This window comes from Anthonomus grandis, chromosome 2 (assembly GCF_022605725.1).
Source record: "Anthonomus grandis grandis chromosome 2, icAntGran1.3, whole genome shotgun sequence".
NCBI classification, from domain to species: Eukaryota; Metazoa; Arthropoda; class Insecta; order Coleoptera; family Curculionidae; genus Anthonomus; species Anthonomus grandis.
In genome coordinates, this window is record NC_065547.1 from 25,981,483 (window position 1) to 26,004,059 (window position 22,577).

At 33.8% G+C, this 22,577-nt stretch overlaps 2 protein-coding genes across 3 annotated transcripts in view; one reads left to right on the top strand and one right to left on the bottom strand.

The window, feature by feature from the left end:
* LOC126750216 (uncharacterized) overlaps nucleotides 1-22,577 on the top strand; it is a 303,441-nt gene that overhangs the window by 100,059 nt on the left and 180,805 nt on the right. Inside the window, exons 11-12 of one of the 2 annotated variants that reach the window (XM_050459760.1) lie at nucleotides 10,904-10,993; nucleotides 11,197-11,357. The exons of the other annotated variant lie outside the window; for it this stretch is intronic. Of the exons in view, the coding sequence (XP_050315717.1) occupies nucleotides 10,904-10,993; nucleotides 11,197-11,339 (233 nt within the window). The 3' untranslated portion in view covers nucleotides 11,340-11,357. The remainder of the gene's footprint in view (nucleotides 1-10,903; nucleotides 10,994-11,196; nucleotides 11,358-22,577) is intronic. 2 annotated transcript variants of the gene reach the window in all.
* The window catches only part of LOC126750221 (uncharacterized), a 140,164-nt gene that overhangs the window by 76,723 nt on the left and 40,864 nt on the right, over nucleotides 1-22,577 (bottom strand). The gene's annotated exons all lie outside the window — the stretch shown is intronic.

Here is a 22,577-nt window from a genome sequence, read left to right on the forward strand (position 1 = left end):
TATTAGGGCTTTTCGAGGGCCACGGTAAAACTTGAATTCGTCTTTCGTCTAGATAGTTTTCAACTATACGGGCTGTATGTATAGGAGCATTATCATGTTGGAAGATAAAATCTTGCCCATAGACTACACCAACCAATGGCATCATAACATTGTTCAGGATTTTGCAATATCCTAAGGGATTAAGCCTGCCCTGCACTATTTGACAAACGCCTGGTCCTCTAAAACTAATCCAAACCCAAACGTTTATACTAAAACGTCCACTTTGATTAGTCTGATTAGGTATATCTTTCATCATATCTGGTATTAGAAGGCCTGTAAACGCGGATTTTGCCATTATTGCACGATTGAAACGTTTTTTCATCAGAAAATATTACCGTTTCCCATATGTTGTTTTAGTGTGCATATTAATGGGCAAATTCTAATCTTCTCTGTTTATTTGCTTCAGTCAAAAATATTTTATTTGTTGCACAGCAACTTTTAATTTCCGAATTTATTATCCTACTACGACCTGTATTAGCAGAACCACGAAAATACGTGTCTTCTTTCGCCTTTATTGCTGTTTCAAATGGATTGTTTTTTAGAAAGCCAACTAAATCTCTATCTTGAATGTCCTTTAAAATTGTTGGTCGACCAGAACCTGGTATTTTTACTAATGCCCAATTCTTCTGCGATTCTTCTTATAGGAACTCCATCCATCAGACGAGTGTATATTATCGCTTTTTGTTGAGAAGATACTGCAGGCATTTTGAAAGAATGATTTTGTTGACGCGGCTGTCACAAAATTAAATTAACTTTGACAACATCAAAATATATTATTCTAATAGACCAAGAGATTTAGGAGATTTTGCTGTCCCAGTTTTTTTTGGCATGATAGATTCTTTTCCATTTCTTGCACTAAACAGTTAGTACTACAGTTAGTATTACACAAACTCTATGTTCTGAATCGTGGGTATCAAGATTTTTGTCATTTTTCATCGTAAACTACGCCTGTATTTCAGTAAAACTAGCGGCACTAAAGTCTCGACAGCATTCATACAACACACCACTGTTACGTGTTAAGTACGTTCTGTGCTTGTCAAAACTCTCCTTATTTTCTCTCCTTTGTAGCGAAGATCTTACAGTTTTGCGCAGGCATAGTGACGTTTCAGATTTGTGTTTTATTGAAGTACCCGTGCAAGGTTGACGTTTCAGGTAGTCTAAAGGAAATTGTAGGATTTTTTCTCTAAATATTATTAACCAGTCCCAACCAGCCATTTTATTTTCTAAATCTTTTGCTTCTGCTATTTCGTAAGCCAGTTTTCTAAATGTAACTATTGTCATCCCAAAAAAGGTGTTCAATAATTTTCTGTTCCTAATCTTGCTTGAACCTAACGTTATATCCACCCATTTAACCTTTTTTTTCTATCCAATAACCTTTTTTTGAGCCCAAAAACCAACCAATTCTATTTTATCGCACTGCTAATGACCTGCTGCTTTTGATTTTCTTCCATAGCGTTCGTTATATATTTAAAAAAAGTGTGTTAACTATACGTGCATGGAAATAGGTGCGGATGAGATCTATGTAATCTTACTATATTTACATTTTAAATAATCCATTTAAATTTCCTAAATAATTCTAGGAAGTACAGCAACCAAATACGAAACTTTACTACTATCATATTAATACTTTAGCTAGCGATTGTGCACACTTAATTTCAGGAGAATGCGGAGTTTCTTTGAGTCAAAAATCTTTTGTACTTTAACAGTTATAAAACAAGAGAACTTGACTGCTGACCAATGTTAATGTGATAAAAATCTTATGTGTAATTTAACGGTACTGAGGTTTTAAAGTAGTACATTCAATTTGAGTTAAACATTAAAGTATTCATGTTATCTTGAGGGTTTTCTTTATATGTAACTTTTAGCTCACGGTTAACATCACATAATAACGCCATAAACCCAGGAGAATCTAGAATTGAAATAAATAATAATTGCATGTTTTCAATTAATAATTTACTTTTTTCTCTGTTATCCCACTGCAGATCTTTCCCTAAACCCAGAAATAACGTGTTAGCATATTAACACAATAATCTTTATTTGATAAATTGTAGTTTTGAAATTAAAAATTTCTAAATTTATCTGTGATAAATTATATTTGGAACATTAGATTTATAATTTGATTGATTAAGATTTTACCAGACCCGGGTCCGAGGTGATTAATTGTTTTCGGACTATAATACGAACTTAAAAAATTATTGTTACGAAAAATTGTTGTCTAAATTCTAAATATTCTTGTATATAATTTTAAAAATTGTTAGGTTTTAAATCTTGGTGCGGAAAAAATTGTTTTACTAACGTTATTTTAATTTTTTTTGTTTAAATTAATTTCTTTTTATTATGTATATACCAATAGGCAGCTAAGTGAAAAAAAAAGCTTATTAGATAAATGTGATATGATTTGACAATTGAAATTTTAGTCACTTGCCTATAATTATCGCTGTGTATTTTAAGATGTATCGTGTGCCTATTACGAGTTCAGGCGTCACATAAACTCCATTAATATCTCAATATAAGTGTCCCTTATAGGTTTTTGAAAAACCTTACACCATATTAAAATAGTGATTGTAAGCCATGTATACACTTTTCGGTTTGCGTGTTTCGTTGATGATTTTTAAAACGCTCGTCTCGAATTTGTTAAAATCACCAACGGAACCGAAGTGACAAAAATTTTGCCCAAAGTAGACGGTGTATTTTGATAAGAAATCAAGGCTCGTAATAAAAGCAAAATGTGATAGCATAGTTGTAGGTCTATAGTGAGAAAAAGAGTATTCATGGCCTGATATATTGACCGAGGAACAACTAGATTATACAAACACCATACCAGCTAAAATATTTTTTATAAATATTTCCGTAAACATATCCGTAATTTGTTGTTAACAATATTAATCTAAATTTACTGCCTTTAATAATTTGTTAGTTTCTAATGATCTCTTTTATATTGTTTGCCAAATACAAGAAAAGGAAAGAAATAATAATAATGATAATGAATGTTTTTGATTTTTGCTTTTTTTTCTTGGCAGATTAGTGTAAATATAAACTATATAGCGACGAAAAGTCTGAATATATTGATTGTAAGCGCATTTTGTAACAAAATGGTTTCAGAGGATGTATTCTGCAAAATATTTTTGCGAAAGAACGAGTTGTCGGTTTCAAAAGTACAAATTTGTTATTTTTAAAATGGTGAATTGAAACTTAAGACTAGTTTGGATGTTTGGTGTACTATTTGTATCTATATGAACAATAAAAAAATATATTCGTATTTGTACGCTTTTCTTTTTTTTATTCATCCCAGATAAGTATATATGGTATCCCAAGTTAGAGGGCGAACATTGGGTTCTCGAAAAACATAAAAGATACAAGTTCGGATAAATTATGGCTAAGTTGAGTAATTTGATGATTGATCCCATTAAAAAATTCTTAATTCTTCAGAATAATTACTAAAAAGTAATGAAAATTAAAAAAATATTCAGGATGGTGAATGGATCATTATAAATAAATAAATAAATAATGGCTTTATTTGTACTTTTCAATAGTGTACATAGGCGAAGTCTAGCCAAAGGCTAATCTACTTAACCTATTTAAAAAAAGTAAGCAAAATTATTTTAGATAGCACAACAGAAAGAAAAAAATTAACATTTGTAATGGTAACACTAATATTAATATAAAAATAAACAGATATATACACCCATTGGTCCATAAAAATCAAAAAATTATAAAATAAGAAATACCTACTGACAATTTAGCTATTCTGTTTTGTTAAAAAATGCAGCTTTAGTTTTTTCTTGAAACCCGCTACTGACATTTCTTTTATAGGATTCGGAACAAGGTCATTGTAAATTGCCACAGCATTATACAGAAAACTACGACGAAAGAAGGCTGTTCGATATCTAGGAATTGACAACTTATTTATAAATCTCAGATTTGCATCATGTAAATTTTTCAGAAAAGTAAGTTTTTTGCGGAGGTAGGGAGGAGTAGACGACGCTAGCAGTCTATGCACAAAAACGGCCAATTGCAAAGAGAATAGATTTTCCACGCGCAGCCAACTAAGTTCACATAGCCTTGCAGAGACTCTATCATACTTTCTCAGTCCATAAATAAATCTGCAGCATTGATTTTGCAGCTTTTGCAAACGGTACGCAGTGATTTTGTCTAAACATGAAAAATAAACAATATTGCAGTAATTCATAATAGGTAATACTAAAGACTCACACAGTTTTTTCCTTACCTTAAAATTAATTATATTTCTGTTTGCATACAATGGCTTAAAGAATAGTATGACTTTTTAATAACATTAGAAACGTTTATAACTTAAAGCGCAATTCATCATCCAGAAGCAATCCAAGATTTTTTGCACATTTAACCATACTAAGCTGATTACCTCCCACAAAAAGCTTTAAACCGTCCAATGCTATTCTTTTTTTTGTTCTTAGAAGTAAAGCACATAACACAACACTTTGAAGGATTGAGTTTTAAATTATTTTGAGAGGAAAAGAAGGAAATTCTAGAAAGATCGTCGTTTATTTTATTTGATGCCTCCAATACAGATTCAACTTTAAAAGAATGATAAATTTGCATATCATCCGCGAACCCCTGGATCTGGCAGTATTTTACAACTTTAAACAAATCCGAAACATACATTAGAAATAAGAGAGGTCCCAAAACAGATCACTGAGGTACTCCAGATGTTATATATTTGATATTTGAAAAAGTCTGATCTTCCAAGACCACCATTTGCCTTCTGTTGGATAAGTAGGATTTAAAAAACATTTGGGAAACATTATCAAAGCCATAATAAGCCAATTTTGCCAAAAGCAAATGATGATCCAAGGTGTCAAATGCTTTGGAAAAATCAAGCATTATAAGTGCTGTGGAGTCACCTTTATCCATTGCAGAAATTATCTCTTGGGTAACGTTTAGTAAGACAGTAGTCGTGCTATGTTGTTTTCTAAACCCAGATTGCTTATGCGGAATAATATTATTGGAGGTGAGAAAGTCATAAATTTGCGGCTGTATAAACTTTTCCAAAACTTTAGCGATGACCGGGATAATTGAAATAGGTCGCTGAAATTAGTTGGATTATTAATTTTAGCCAAAGATGTTAAGAGAGAAATTTTCCACATACCCGGGAAATACCCAGCTTCTAGGCAACACTTTATAATATGAGTAATATGTGGAGATAGCTTTGGAATACAGTGTTGCAACATTAACGCTGATATTGAATCACAACCGTGTGCATTTGATTTTAGGCTTAAGACTATTTTAGAAATTTCCTCAACTTTGGCTAATCGAAATGAAAAATTTAGATCATGTTTAAACTGTTTGTTCTGAAAATTAGCAACTTCTTCGGGGCAACTACTTAACGGGCTATAAATTGAAGCAAAATAGTAATTAATTTTGTTTGGATCACGGAGATTTTTTATTTATTTATTTATTTTTTATTTATTACAAGTTCAGGTTGCGAACAGTACACAAGTACCAAAAAAGCATCCACTGTGTATATATAACAAACTTATGATAGGTTTACCAAACATTGTCTTAAATTTACATGTTACGTGTGTAGATACAATCAAAAAGAAAAGGGAAATTTAGATGAATACACTAATGAGATTAAATAGAGCGTAAACTGTTACAAGTTCTGAATTAAATAAACAAAAATAAAATTATTCTATCTTTTTTAAAAAGTAGGTTTTTAATTGGCGTTTGTAGGATCCTATCGGGGTTCCAAAAATATCCGAATTCAGAAAATTGTTGTAAAAATTAAAAACATTTTGAATTCTAGAAAGTGGAGAGTTCTGTCCTACGTTGGTTCGATAAAAATCAGCTGCAAACAAGTCTCGGTTTCTTGCATTTTGCCTTGGTATCCGTATATTAATGTGAGATAGAAGATAATGTAAATCGACGTGACAATTTACTATTTTATAAAGCGTAAAAAGATCTGTGATATTTCTTCTGTATTCAAGAGTTAAAAATTTAAATTTGGCTCGTATAATGGTATAATTATGGTTGTATATTGGCATATTGGTCTTAAATCCTAGATATTTTAGAAACCTATTTTGTACCCGCTCTAGGCGCGTAATGTCTACATTGAACTTCGGATTCCATATTACTGAGGCAAAAGAAAGTTTACTGAGGACAAAAGCATTATATAAGGAGATAATTGAATTTGGGTTTTTAAAGTCCGTTGAATTTCTTTTTATGAAACCAGCCATCTTATTGGACCCGCATATCACTCGCTCAATGTGAGATTTAAAAGTCCATTTTTCATCCAGGATTACTCCCAGATCTCTAATCTGTACAACTCGTTTCAGATTACTGCTATTTATAGAGTAAGGCGATATTATACTTTTTGTAAAAGAAATACAAAAGCACTTTGCAGAATTTAGAAAGAGACGATTTTTCTGACAGTATTGTTCAAGGCGCAAAAGGTCTTGTTGGATTTTGAGGTAGTCATCCATGGTCTCGATTTTTAAGTAGATTTTCAAATCATCTGCAAAAAGTAATATTTTACAGTGTTTAAAACATTTTTTTATTGAATTTATATATATTATAAAAAACAACGGACCCAGGTGACTGCCTTGCGGTACACCTGATGTTATGTCAAACCACTCGGATTTATGGCCATCAATAGTTACTTTACTTTTTCTACCTGTATTATAGGAACAGGATAATCTAATTATTGCAGGATCAACATCGACTTCTTCAAGCCTTTGTATTAATATTTCAGGATCAATTTTGTCGAATGCTTTACTGAAGTCGGTATATATCACATCCACTTGACCTTTGTTATCTATTGTTCTAGTGACAAATTCTGAAAAGCATAGTAGATTTGTTTCAAGAGATCTTTTAGGGTAAAAACCATGCTGTTCTTGAATAATTCTATGTTTTACACTCGGAAAAATTGTGTCGTACATAATTTTTTCCAGGATTTTGCCAAAAATGCATAACTTGCTAATGGACCGATAGTTTGTCACGTCTTCCCTATCACCATTTTTAAAAATTGGTGAAATTTCGTTTAATTTCCATTTTTGAGGAAAAACTTTTGATCTTAACGACTTATTGAATATAATGCCTAGTGGCTTGACCAAGCTATTTGCGCAGTTCCTTAGGTAGGTGGAATATTATCTATGTCCAAGATAGGTGGAATATTATCTGGCCCAGGACTTTTTACATCTAAATTTTTACATATCTCAAGGATTTTATTTTCTGAAATTTCGTATATTTTAATATTACTTTTATTAAAAACAACTGGATTTGATGTATTATAAACACTCTTAAAAGATTAAGCAAACAAATTGCTTACATCCCTGCCACCTTTTGCAGAAATATTACCTAATTTTACGGCGTGTGGAATAGACACATTGTTTTTTCTCTTATTGCCAACAAAACCCCAAAATTTCTTTGTATTTTCCAAAATCTTGGATTCTATGCTATTTATATACTCTTTATAGTCATTTTTTATCATTTGTTTAGATAGGGTTCTAAGCTCACAAAATCGATCGTATGAAGCTCGATCACTGTATATTTTATATTTTTTATGGAGTTTGATTTTTTCTTTTATTACTGCGATTGTTTCGAAACGAAAATAGATAGGAAAGTTGCCTTTAACTCTACGCACCGGAACTAATTTTTGTATAATTAGTTCTATTTTGTGATAAAACTGGTCCACCAGGACATCTACGTGAGCGCCCGTTAAACATTGACTCCAATTGATTTCTGATAAGGATTGATTTATGTTATCGAAATTATATTTTTAAAAGTTATATATTTTATTATTTGAGCTCGGAGAGGTCTCATGCAAGAAACTGACCAAGCAAATTCAATTGCTTTATGGTTAGCATTTTCTTTAACTAAACAGCTAAGAGATTGTTGTAGATTACTTACTAAGCCTCTATTACAAAGAACTAAATCTAGTATTTTACTTTTATAATTTTTCAAAAAATTATATTGTTTAAATTCAAGATAAGAAAACATGTCAAGAACTTCCGAAAACTTGTTCCCAGATTGGACTGACTCAAAGAACGATTCATTAATAATTGTACGCCAACTTACCGTTGACATGTTGAAGTCTCCAACGATCAGGACAGAACTACTCTGCAACACATTTTCAAACCTAACCAAACCACTTATAAAAGTTGTCATTGAATAATCACATCCAGGTGGAATATAGACACAACACACTAATACGTTCTCTCCAGTGCTGGACTTGATTGAGACCCAAATATCTTCACACTCCAGCTCCAGATCATATCGTCGGTTGGACTCCAGTGTTGATTTAACCGCCACTAGGCATCCTCCTCCATCCTTCCTCTTTGAGCTTGTTGTCTCTCGATACCGGCGATATACCAAGTAACTGTCGCTAAAAAGCTCGCTTGATAAGATATTATTGTTTAGCCAGGTTTCGGTTAGGCAGATGACGTCATAATCGTTAAGGAGTAGATTTTGGGAGAAATCATTAGTTTTTGTACGAAGACCCTGTGTGTTTTGGTAGTATATTTGTAGATTTTCAGCCATTATACTGAGCTAATTTTCTCATGGCTTGATTAAATTTGGTGGCAAATTACAGCTTTTCGAATACATTACAATCACTGATATGAATAATGCGCGAAGAATCATCTTTTCGAACAAATATCCTTCCATTCCTAGACCAGCAGTATTTATAGTTCTTGTTTTTAGCAGCAGATCTGGCTTCTTTAAAAATAATTTTATTTTTCATGGTAAGATGCTCATTAATATATATGCTGTCAGATATTCCTGGTATTGACATTTTTGGAGAACCATTTTCCTTTTCTAGCCGTTTTGCTTTTGCGGCTGCAAGAAATTTTTCTTTATCTCGGCGAGAAACAAACCGGACTATTATGTTTTTAGTTTTGTTTCTTGAATTCTTATTTAGTTGGACTCTTGTAACGTATTCAGTTATCTCATTTTTAGTTTCACATTTTACATACTGACCTATACTCTGAACAATGTTATTTAAATTTTCGTTTTCCCTCTCAGGTATACCTTGTATTTCAACATTGTTTAACCTTGATGTTTGGTCTAGTTCATCTAACTTGGTTTCCAGTGCAAGTACCTATTGCTTAAGCGTGAGGTTTTCTTTTATTAGTTTGATTGAGATTTAAAGGAATAGAACGATTAGAGACATTTTTTAGACTTAGATTATTAATAGCTCTGCATAACTGTTTACTATCTCTGATGTTCTGATGAAATTGCAGATAATTTCTTTTTTCTCGCCTAATCATTCCCTCCACAAGATTACGCATCTGTCTATAATATGCCCAATCAGTCAAATTTTTAGATTTTTTAAAACTTGACAATGTCTTATTTTTTTCTTTTATAAAAAACTGCACATTTGCAGTTATCCACGGGGTATAAGGCTTCGTATGACGTCGTAAAGGGTGCATGTCTATCAAATAATGAGCAAATATTACTAGTAAGATACTGAATTTTTTCGTCTAGATTATTGATATAGTACACATTATCTCACACAATTTTATTCAGGTCCTTATAAAAATAATTTTTATTAAAATGTTTAAAATTACGATAGAGTTTCGTTTTTATCTCCCTACTCCGTGCCGCAATCTCGATACTGCAGAATATAGCTTGATGGTCACTAATTAGATCAGCGTTAAGTACTGCTGTACTTGTAACATTTGAGGGTTTATTAAAATAGATAACATCATTGAGTGTTTGTGCCATAGCAGCAATACGAGTAGGCTCATTTATTCACTAAGTAAAATCATAAGCTGTAAGACAATCAAGTAAAATATTATTTGTAAAATGATTAACATTAACATCACCCAGGATGATAATATTCTCATACTGTAGACATGCATGTGATAATATATCATCAAAACATTCAACACAACGCCCTAAATCTGACCTTGGTGGTCTATAGACTGTTCCAACAAGAAAAATTGTTTTGCCTATATTTACTTTAATAAATAAACACTCTAAATCATCAGAAAAGTCAATGTCAGCAAAAACTAAAGAGCTTTTAAAAATCTGTCGTACGTAGACAGCCACGCCCCCACCCCTACCACGTCTATTCTTTACAAATAATTTGTAGTTCGGGATCAGAAAATTATCAGCCTCAGAATCGCTCAGCCAGCTTTCAGAAATACACATAATGTCAGTATTGGTTAACTTTATTAAATTTACAAAATGATCAAAACCTGTAAACAGTGATCGGACATTTAGATGCCCAAAATTAACATTTTTAACCGTATTAGCTTCCTTATCAGTTTACCAAAAATTCACAGCAGACCAACAAATTATAACAAAATAAAAGAAAAACAAATCAAATTAAAAAAAAGGAAAAAACTTCTAAATTAGGTTAAATGGGCACAAGTATGAAATCTAAGAAAAAATTAACAAAAAGAAGTTTATCATAGGTTATTATATATTATATAATGTTATGCATAGAGGTGCGTAAAGGCGAAATAAGACAACGCGCCCGCATGCATTTCGTGCCCTCTGCCATTCGCCTGATTATTTTTTAAAAGCAGCGCAAGCACGAGTTTTTTTGCCACTGGCAAAGTTTACAGAATAGAATACAAGTTGGGTCAGTCCGGTCGGTCGTCAAAATCCACCCCGCAGTTCCCCGTCTACCCAGTGCACCAGGTCTGGTGCAAATTTACTTATCGATGTATACCGAGCGCGCCAAGCCTAAATGAAACAAAAATTTAAGGTGTTAAGCTTGGAAAAATGCCCTAGGATTTATAGGATCCCATAGATACGCGGATAATACTCCAACGCAATGTTATAACCGTATTAGAATTTGTAAGTTTTTTTTTATAAATTCAAACCTAATAAAATTATTTTGTATTGATTTTAAATTAAAATAATGTAGGACATATTGTAGACGATGCACATTTTCCTAAAGCCAGTGTTGATGCCATTGTTCAGTCAGAACCCTTCGAAGTAAATGAGCCAAAGCAGCCGTTACTAAAAGGTAAGATATTTATTTAAATCAAAATACCTATAATATTACTAATACGTATACATAGTCGTAATGTTTTTGTAACATACCAAAATAAAAATATTGCGTCTTAAAAATCCATCGTAGATTTGATTATAAACGGCATAAATTAGTTAAGTTTTTCATATAAACTGAATACCTAATATTGAATATATAATCTAAATTAGCAAAATTAGTTGCAGAAACCCAAACGTCAGTAAAACTTTCAGCAGATAAGCCAAGAAAAGTTTTACTTAAGGAGACAGTAAAAACACTAGAAAAAACTATTACTACCCACACTTGCAAAAGAAGCCTTGAAACAGAAATTATTGCTGAATAAGGACTCAAAAGGACGCAGGTATACCAATGAATTTAAACAGTTTGCTCTAAGTGTGTTTTTTCTGGGTCCAAAAGCTTACAAAAAAATGTCCACAGTTTATCCTCTACTATAAAAATCTACATTAAACGGTTTTACGCAACAATGGGTAATTAATCCAGGTTTTGACGAGTTTGTTTTTAATGTAGAGTAAAATTGTTGCATGAAAAAGAAAGAGACTGTATTTTATGCATGGACGAAATATCACATTTCATCTTCACCAATCAAGAGATGGTGTCTTTTTTAATAAAAGATAATATCTTTTTTATAAAAGATATTTTATTTGAAACTTTCCGAAGGATACGCAAAACCGGTTTAAATATTTTTGGGGTTGTATCAGATCAGGGTACTAATTTTCAAAAACTAGCTAAAAGTTCTTTAAAAGTGACAATAGATAATCCCACATTCTTTGTTGACGATGAAAATTTAAAACTAGTTTATTTATTTGATGTTCCCCACTACTCAAGTCGACAAGAAATAATTTTTTTCAACACATTCTTTGTTTAAATGAAGGAGAAACAAGTAGAAAATATTTAGAAATGATGTTATAATATTGACAAAAAGAAGCAGTTCAAAATGGCCCATAAATTAAAAAACGAACACAATTATCCTAATAAATTTCAAAAAATGAAAGTTAGCTTCGCAAGTATTTAGCCGCTCTGTAGCGGTAGCTATACTTATATTGAATTTAACGCCTTGCCAAAAGAAGCAACTATAACAGCCAATTTTATATTTAAAATGAATAATCTATTTAATTTATTAAACTCCAATAACTTACAAGATTTTCAAGCTTTCATGGGAACTGAATAAAAACGTTATTGCAAGATATGGAAAGCCTTTTTATAAACTTAAAAGTAAGAAGTTTTGAAGGAAAAAATATGAGAAATAGAACAAAAATTATTTCTGGGTGGCGACTTACAATAAGATCAATTTTAATTATTTGGGAAATGTTACAAAAAAAAAAGGTTATAGATATTTATTTACACGTAATCTCAATCAAGATTGCCTCGAGCACTTCTTTGGTGAAATTAGAAATTGTTGTGGAAATTCAAAGAATCCTACTCCTATTCAATTCTGTCGATCCTTTAAAAAGGTTTTTGCGTTAGGATATTTGGATAATGTCGAAACAGCTAATTGTATAGATGATGGCGCTAAAGCCCTATTAAATTTAAATCCCGATTTTCCTTTGAAAATATATTCCTCTTCGAGTTTTTACCAACGATTATGTAAATTTAAAAAGCGCAGAAGGAAATGCTTTAGTAAATGTAGCTAGATATTTATTTAAAAAATGTCTCTCACGTCACTCTTGTGATATATGCAATAATTTTGCAACTGAGTCAAATGGCCCTGTTTAATGAAGAGTTATTTTATTGTAAATTAAAAGCATATGAAAATAATACCTTATTTGGTGGTCTAACCATACCTCTAAAAGACATTATTGAGTACATAATAAAATTAGAAAGTATTTTTATCGCTGAATGCAGTGCGCAGAAAATGAAATTATTTACAGTATCATTTGTTCCTCTTTACATAGGAAAGACTTGAAATTGATGATACAGGGTGTCGTCTTTTGGCGATCATCAACTTTTTTTTATAGATGCTATATTGAATTACGCCAAATTTAGAGTCACTTTGCCGTTCGACGATAAAACTTTCGCACATTATCGCACTATCATATTAATATTTTTCAGAGTAAAAATTAATTTATTTATAGGTACACATTTTCTACTTATCTCTCTAGGTTTCAAGGAGGCAACGGAAAATACTTGAAATAAGCGTGGTATTTGCTCCTATCTATATCATGTACCTCAAAATTGTGTGTTTTATAATTTTGGCTGGGAAGAAATTTTTAAAGACTATAACATAAATTTATGTATAGGTAAGTTTTAAAAGACGCATGGTCTACACATGCAGTAGATAATTTTGTATCTATAAAAAATGTTTGGAAAACATTTTTAATAAAATTTTTCCACTTTATTTTATTAGAAAAGACCAAGCTCTTAATTTGATTATGGCGCATTTAATGAGTTACTTCGATAAAGTAAAACATGGATACATTTTGATTATGTTAATTATGTAAAATCTGTTGATAATAATAAAAGTAGTGGAGTACCCAATCCTGTATAATTTAATCAGAAAGCTGCTCAGAGGCCATAGATCAGCATAATATTCTCAGCTTTCTTAGGGGAGCTTTTCAACCCAGCATGTACAGTCAGTAAACCAAAATAATTCACCCATATTTAATCCTATTATTCCTAATGCATTCTCTTTAGATTTATACAGTGCATCCGTAAAGTAGCGGATAAATTCAATAAAAATGAAATGGACCGTTTCTGAAAAAATTGTTCGAACTCGTCGATTTTAATATTGGGTTTAGGGCTTTTCTACGTGGAAATTTAATAAACAGGGTGACTCAAAAAAGATATGACGTCATCAATATGTTTTTTAATGGATATCACCATTTTTTAATGCAGAAAGCTGCTCAGAGGCCTTAGATCAGCATAATATTCTCAGCTTTCTTAGGGGAGCTTTTCAACCCAGCATGTACAGTCAGTAAACCAAAATAATTCACCCATATTTAATCCTATTATTCCTAATGCATTCTCTTTAGATTTATACAGTGCATCCGTAAAGTAGCGGATAAATTCAATAAAAATGAAATGGACCGTTTCTGAAAAAATTGTTCGAACTCGTCGATTTTAATATTGGGTTTAGGACTTTTCTACGTGGAAATTTAATAAACAGGGTGACTCAAAAAAGATATGACGTCATCAATATGTTTTTTAATGGATATCACCATTTTTTAATGCAGAATTAGAAAGAACGCTTTTTTTACAAAGAGGATATGATACAAATGAATAGTGGGTACACAAGCAATTTTGAACGAAAAATGATTATAAAATATAAAATTAAAGAAATATCTATGCGATATGTCAAAAACGGCTGCAAATTTTTTTTTTACATTTTGGTAACATTTTAAGTATACCGGGGGGCACTTTTTGTGATATTTTTGACATTTGTCCCTTCACCCCCCTAAGAGGGGGGGAGGATCACTTCCTTATTTTAAATGGAATGACGTGTTTTTTATTCTTAAATACGAATCTACATAAAATATGAAGTCTGTTTACAAAAAATTTTTAAAATTGCTCTGCTGGTTACGGAATTATGATCAAAAATGTTTTGATTAAATTTAAAAATAATTCGAATATTCTACTACAATAAAAACAAATTATTTCCTACTTTTTAACTATTTATCGTCTATGTATTATGCCTAAGGAGTTGTTCGAAGTGACCGCCTTCGACTTCCAAACACTTTCTTATCCTTTCTTGACATGAGTTTCGTACCCGCTGTTACATTGCTGGTGTCACTAATGAACAAGCAAAACGAATCCTGTTCTTCATGTCCTCTGGAGTTGTAGGTGCACTAGCCATTACTTTGTCTTTTATAAATCCCCATAAAAAAAAGTCAAGGGGGGTCAAATCTGGCGAACGAGCAGGCCAGTTGACAGGACCACCTCGACCAATCCACCTGTTTTCAAAAATCTCATTTAAATAAGTACGGGCCTGTATGGCATAATGGGGTGGAGCTCCGTCCTGCTGAAACCATACGTTAGGATTTAAATTTTGTTTTAGTAGACGAGGTAACTGATTTCTTAAAAAATCTGTGTAGACCTGTCCATTTAAATGACCTTGGAAAAAATGCGGACCAATAACTCTATCCTCGAAAATACCACATCATACGTTCACAGACCAGGGATGTTGATTTGGTACAGTTCTCATCCAGTGAGGATTATTTGCTGCCCAGTAATGCATGTTGTGCCTGTTTACCTTTCAGAAAAACAAACAACCAAAACTTGAATATGTTCTAATTTAAATAAGTTAAATCTTACCTGCGCGCAATTATTTAAAGAAGCCTCAACAGAAAAAATAACGTTTCTCAAAAAATGGTTATTTTCACGCATTTTTGTTGAAATCCAAGTGCAAAAATTAATGCGATTCTCAAAATCATGTCCGTAAAGCTCTTGATGAAGTGTAATGTGGTAAGGATGAAACTTGTACCGGTGCAGAATTGTTATAACTGATGATTGACTAATTCCAGCATCTAAAGCAAGCCGCCTGGTACTGATTTGAGGATCAATAGCTACTGCTCCTAATACAGCAACTGCCTTATTTTCATCTGTTTGCGTTTTAATCCGATTTCGTCGTTTACTTTTTAGACTACCAGTCATACGACTTCTGGTCTCCAGTCTCTTAAAGGCCATATGAGATTTTGGAATATCCGGAAACCTCTCGGCCCACACTACTGCAGCCTCCCTATAATTTTTTCTGCACTCCCCCAAAATTAACAACATATCTACTTCTACACTGAAATTCGCTTCCATTTTTTTCTTTTTAAACACAATTTACTTGTTAATAACACGTCAAAATTTTTATGTGACACTGCTTGTTATGTTGCCATGGAAATCTTACTGTTACTAGGATTTTCATTTCCATCCATACTAGTAAAATAAACAGTAGGATTTCCATGGCAGCCGGCTGTTATTATGGCAAAATATTCGAATTATTTTTAAATTTAATCAAAACATTTTTGATCATAATTCTGTAACCAGCAGAGCAATTTTAAAAATTTTTTGTAAACAGACTTCATATTTTATGTAGATTCGTATTTAAGAATAAAAAACACGTCATTCCATTTAAAATAAGGAAGTAACCCTCCCCCCTCTTAGGGGGGTGAAGGGACAAATGTCAAAAATATCACAAAAAGTGCCCCCCGGTATACTTGAAATGTCACCAAAATGTCAAAAAAAATTTTGCAGCGGTTTTTGACATATCGCATTGTAACACTTTAAAAAACTCACCCTGTATATAAAAAAAAACATATAAAACAGGTTACCAGGTAAAGCTCTTTCTCTATATGCATTACAACTTACAACCCATCAGGTAATCCATGTACTACTTCATTTCTCCAATATCCTTCAATAATTTTGCCTCTTTCATTTTCTCTGTCAACAAAACCAACAGGACAATATTTCTTGTTTTCAACCTCATATGTCACTTTTCGTAAGAAAGTTGTGTAAACCTACCAGTGCCAAGCAATTTTGAACGAAAAATGATAATAAAATGTAAAATTAAAGAAATATCTATCTAAATTAAATGTTTTTATTTTGGTTTTTTAGTTGTTGTCGTTGTTGTCAGTGTCAAAAAGTGAATGATTTTGTACATAATTAAAAAAAATTATAAAACAAGTTACGAGGTTTTCTTGGTGTTTCTGTATATGCATTACAACTTACAACCCCTCAGGTAATCCATGTACTACTTCATTTCTCCAATGTCCTTCAATAATTTTGCCTCTTTCATTTTCTCTGTCAACAACAGGACAATATTTCTTGTTTTCAAGCTCATATGTCACTTTTCGTAAGAAAGTTGTGTAAGCCTACCAGTGCTTTCACTATATTTTTTTTTATGGTAAACACAAGCACAAGAGGAAAGTCCTATGTCACTCTTAGAGTGGTGCTTGCGCGAAGATATTTGTGGGCCTTGAATCGCTGTAGGTTGTATGCGTCGGGAAATATGTGAGGTGGAAGCCCGTTCCACAAAGAAGATTCAGATGAATGAGTCCCGATACAGCGACGTCCTTGGGGTAGGCAGGTGGACTCGATGTTGATGAGCCGCAACTGCTAGACGCGTCCTTCTTGCCGGAACAGTCCTGGGTGGAATCAGGCCTGCCAGCTCAGAGGAGCACTTACCGTGATAATAACGGTAAAATAAACAGAGATCAGCCTCCTTTCCCCTGTGCTCCAGACTATCCAGACTCTTTGTCAGTTCTGGTTTGTCGATAAGACGAACAGCTCTCTTCTGTATAGAATCCAGCAGGTTTAAACTATGCTTGGGTGCACAGCTGCAGACATGCGAGCAATACTCGAGGGAAGGGCGTATTTGAGCCTTATAAAGAGTCAGCAGCTGTTCTGGTGTATACAGTTTTTTCGTTTTGAAAAGCACTCCAAGTTTTTTGGAAGCCGCCCTGGCGACCTCGGCAACGTGGTCATGCCAGGACACACTGTTGGTGACCTCGACTCCTAGAAGATGTAAAGATTATTTCATTGGCAATGTTTTCCCTGCCATAACCAGCTGCGGGCCACCAAGGTTAGTCTTCATCGTAAATACTGCAGCCTGCGTTTTTTTAGCGTTAAAATTTACCAAATTGCTATCGCCTCACTCCAAGATTGCTCTAATATCGTTGTTGGTTGAAGCTACTTGTTGCTGCCTAAGATTCTGAGAACTTGCGGCTGTCGTTGGTTTGGCGGACTTAAATGTGGAAATAAGTGTGCTATCGTCCGCAAAGCTGTAGATTGGATTGACAGTGGTTCCTAGCAAATCGTTGATACATACCAAGAAAAGGGTGGGGGATAGAATGCATCCTTGAGGGACTCCAGCGTTAATGTTAAATTTGTCGGAGAGGTATCCATCGACGGCTACTTCGATTGTTCGTTGTTCAAGAAAACTTTTGATCCAATTCAATAATGAGTTTTGTATGCCGATTGAGGAGAGCTTGGTTAGTAGTCCCTCATGCCACACTCTGCCAAATGCCTTGGAAATGTCAAGAGCGACTGAGCGGGACTCGCCGTGCTTCTCCATGGCCTCCGTCCACAAGTGTGTGACGTAGGCCAGAAGATCGCCGGTGGATCTAAGCTTTCGGAAGCCGTATTGATCATCGCTGATTAGTCCAGATGATTCCAGATATCTTAACAGTTGTTGGTTGACTGCTTTCTCCATAATCTTCGATATTAGTGGAAGTAGTGCAATCGGGCGGTAATTGGAGGGCATCGTCTTCTTACCCTTTTTGGGTACAGCTTGCACTCGAGCAGTTTTCCAGCTTGTTGGAAATTGGCCCTGCTTATACGATGCCGTGAACAGTCTACATAAGGGAGGAGTCAATTCGACTGCACAACGTTTTAGTATTAGGGCTGGAATTCCATCGGGTCCAGAAGCTTTGTTGGTGTCTACGCTTTTAAGAATTTTATTTATAATTCGTTGGGGAAAAGAAATTTCTCCCATCGATGAATTCACCCTTGGCAAATATGGCGGTGTTTTGCCTTGCGAGTGCAGAGTAGAATTGGACGCGAAAAGTTTACTCAGTAAGTTGGCTTTTTCCCTTGCTGTTACCGCGATAGAACCATCATCTGCTGTTAGGAGTGACAAGGTCGACTTAGCAAATCCTTGACTAACGACTTTCGATACCGACCAGAAAGAAAGATCTTGTTCCATTTGGGCAGTTTAGCAGTTTGTTTTTGATCCTGTTGTTGTGACTTTCTTTGCATTCATCAATAATTCGCTTGCAGCTATTTCTGGAGGCTAAAAAGTTCCTCCGATTTTCGATGGAAGGATGTCGACGCCATTTGCGATATGCTGCGTTTTTAGTGTTTACTGCCTTTTTGCAATTCAGGTTGAACCATTGCTGGTTGTTTGATCCGCATTTAGTAGAAAAAGGGAATAAACTTCCATTCCTGCCAAGATCATCTCTGTAATTTGGTTTGCACATTCTGAGATGTTATTGGTTCTAAAGCAGACTTCTTTCCAAGGGAATGAACGATAAAATTCCCGAAGATGGTTCCACTCTGCTGATTTATAGTGCCATACCTTCCGCGGCATCGGAGGATCCTGCGTTTTAACCTCCAGCTGGCAAGAGACTGTTATCAATTTGTGGTCCGATGTTCCTAGGGGGGCATCTACTGTTACTGTGTACGAGTCAGGGTCTGAAGCCAAGACCAGATCTAGGAGACCCGCGAACTCGCCGTCTCGATCGGGGATTCTGGTAGGTTCCTCCACAAGCTGCGTAAGCCCGCATATGGTGGCAAATAGCTCAGCTTCTCGTCGTTCTTGTTGCAGAAGCGCAGCCAGTTGATATTGTGAACGTTAAAATCACCCATGACGATGATTTCTGCGCTTGGGTCGTCAATTTGCAGATAGTTAATGCAATCAACCAGGTTCAAAAAGAGCCGTCTATATTGGGTGTCGCTTGGTGGTCTGTAGATACAGCAGATAAATTTTGTGGCACCACTGGCTATTATTTTGAACCACATGACGTCGAAGTCCGCAGGTTCAAGCGTTTCCTCCCGCTGGCAATGGCATATGTTGATCCCAATTTTACAGCAGTCATTTGAGAATTGTCCATCTTGCTATATATTTTTAATAAACGAACATAATATCTTACCTACAGTTAAATTCTCTCATTTTGAGGAAGATAATTTGCAGGAAATGGTCACATTAGGTTAATTCCAAATGGAAAAGCGGCATCAGCCCCTAAACAATATGGAATCAGATCACCATCTTGCCAAAGTCTTCTTGGCTGAAAACTTTTTATATCATTTGAAAAAAAACTTTGGCCAAAATGACTATTCCAAAATATTCCCCCATCACATTGCCTTCCGTTTGCTCCAATCTTAGAACATTGAATACATTAGAATAAACATTGGCTGCTTTGGATTGACCGCAACATCTACTACGTATGGGATTATTTTTCTATGGGATTACCTTGTACCTTAATTCCAAATACGAGGTAGAGCACAAAAAGAAAGGCCAAATTGGGCTTTTTTCAGACACTGACCAAAACTTAAATGCTGAATAAACAACACCTTGTGCACCCTTAAATCTGCACTAAGGCAAGATGGTACTTAATAAAAACAGAGGATTAAGCTACCAAGATTAAGGTGAGATTTGATTTAATTTTTGGAGTCCAAATTGGCAAAAAAAAACCAAGAAGTAGACCTTCTCTAAAGTAAGCTTCTGTTAAACTCACATAACACATAAGAATGTGTTATGTGGTTAAACTCCTTGAATGTTAAGATTTTTACACCAATCATCAGCCTAGTGGGGGAATTGGATGGGAAATAGTGGGTTATGATTGGCCAAAACTTGACTTTTGACAACTATAAAATCAAAACATTACAAAAAATAATAAAACAATTAATTATTTTGATTTAAAATTAGGGATTGTGATTAATTGCTTATTAAAGTCAAATAAAAATTAATAAAATACCTTTTTATTTTATTAAAATCGGTCCTAGATTCTTCGAGAAATTTAACATTATAATTTTTGGCTTAATTTTGAAATAAAACTAATTTAAACAGTCTCAAAGCTTAAATATCAATTGAAAAGCGCTTAATTAGCTTAAACAAATCTCTACAATTAGCATTCTCTACATTTCAACATTTTAAATAACTTAAATATTATTTTTCATAGTTTGAAAGTTTAGGGTGCGAGGGAAATTTACACAACTAATTTGGTTTCATTAAGGCACCTCTCTTCCCCAGGCAATTAAACGATATGATGTGAATTCTAGAGCTATACGTTCATTCTTAAGTTTAACCTTCAATTTCTTCCACACAGTCGACTCCAAAGTACTTAATTTCTTTTAAGAACAGCCTTCACCGCTGTTTTATTTGTGAAAGCAATTCGGTTGAATTGATTGTCCTTTATCTTAGGCTAGTCTCAATTTCGTTGCAGGGACTGGCTGGAATTTTCCTTTGGATTAGTGCATTAAGGATTGATAAAGATGCGAGATTATTCAACGCTGCTTCTATGTCCAGGAATCTTGCAAGTACTATTTACTTCGGATGAGATTTTAGGTGGGAATATAATTAATAGATTTAGGAAATACATGTTCGTTAACAGTCACTCCTTGATAGCATATCTTTCTAAAATGTAAGCCAAAAAATACCCATCACATTTAGTGATTTAATTCTGGCTTCAGAAGGCGTCCAGCCTGAAAATATAAGTAGCTTTAACGCCGACATTTCTGAGTTAAAGTTAAATTTTAGAAATAAAACGAGTGAATGAAGATTTACGGACTTTTTTAGAAATTTCATCATGAATGAAAAATAACCCAAAATAGAGCAATATTGCTGGGATTGGTGCATAAAACTTTATATATGTATGCAAGTCTGACATACATATACAAAGTTTTAAAAAGAAGGGCATTTCATTTACCTACCGTGATAAATTGAGAGCTGAAGTGACACTTATTTCATCTCTCATCTTTTTCTTTCGCACATAGATCCACTGTCTTGAGTTTAACAACAGCATTTGCTAGGCTCCGACTCTCCCTGTGGTAAGGAACTCTTAAGTTGCTATCTTGAGTGACTTTAAGCATGTATCTTAACCATTAAGTGAATTAATTAACTTCATTAGTGAGTAATATATAGTAATATATACAGGGTGTTCATTTGAAAACTTCCCACCACGGATTTATCGAAAACCACTGTTTAAAAAAAAACGCCAAAATACGTCAAAAGGTTTGTCAAGGGGGACAACTTTCTAACCTAAAATTACTTCACCCCTTTAACCCATTGCTCCCCAGGGTCATTCCCTTAAAAATTTTAAATGGCAAGGGGTATCGAGTAATAGCTTGTTTAAAAGGTCTTTCAAAGTGTTTTATTTTGACGTTTGATTTTTTTAAATCGGTCGATTCGTTTTCGAGAAAATTAGAAAAATCTTTGTTTATCTTAATTTATTCAGATATAAAACAAAAACATGAAAATATCAGTTTTTATTTCAATAAGTGTTCAAAATATTGCCCGTTTTTGACCAAACAATGATATAGGCGATAAAACATGTTGTGGGATATGGCATATACATGGCAGCTGTCGATGATGCGTTGACGACTGATTTGTTTGACGTTGAAACTTTCAGGTTGGGGAGTAAACACAATAGATTTCAAATGACCCCATAGAAAAAAGTCTAACGGCGTTATATCAGGAGATCTTCTATATCAGAGATCATTCTATAAGCCCCCTTCGCCCTATCCATTTATCTGGAAACTCGTCGTCTAGCCATTGCCAAACGGGAAAAACATAGTGAGGAGAAGCGCCGTCTTGCTGGAAATATATTTCAGCCTCATCAAGTATAGGGTTTCCATCATCATCGATTTGGTTTTCAATGGATTCAGTGATAAGCGGATTGATGGTATTTTCCAAAATATCCAAATAAATGTCTCCATTTAAATTTCCGTTAATAAATAATGGCCCAATCACTTTATTTCCTAAAGTGCCTGCCCATACATTAATTTTTTGAAGGTACTGAGTATGCCCTTCTACAAATGCATGAGGATTTTCATTGCTCCAATATCTACAGTTATGCTTATTAACAAATCAATTTAGAAAAAATGTGCATTCATCGCTGAAGCATATATTCTTTACATAAAT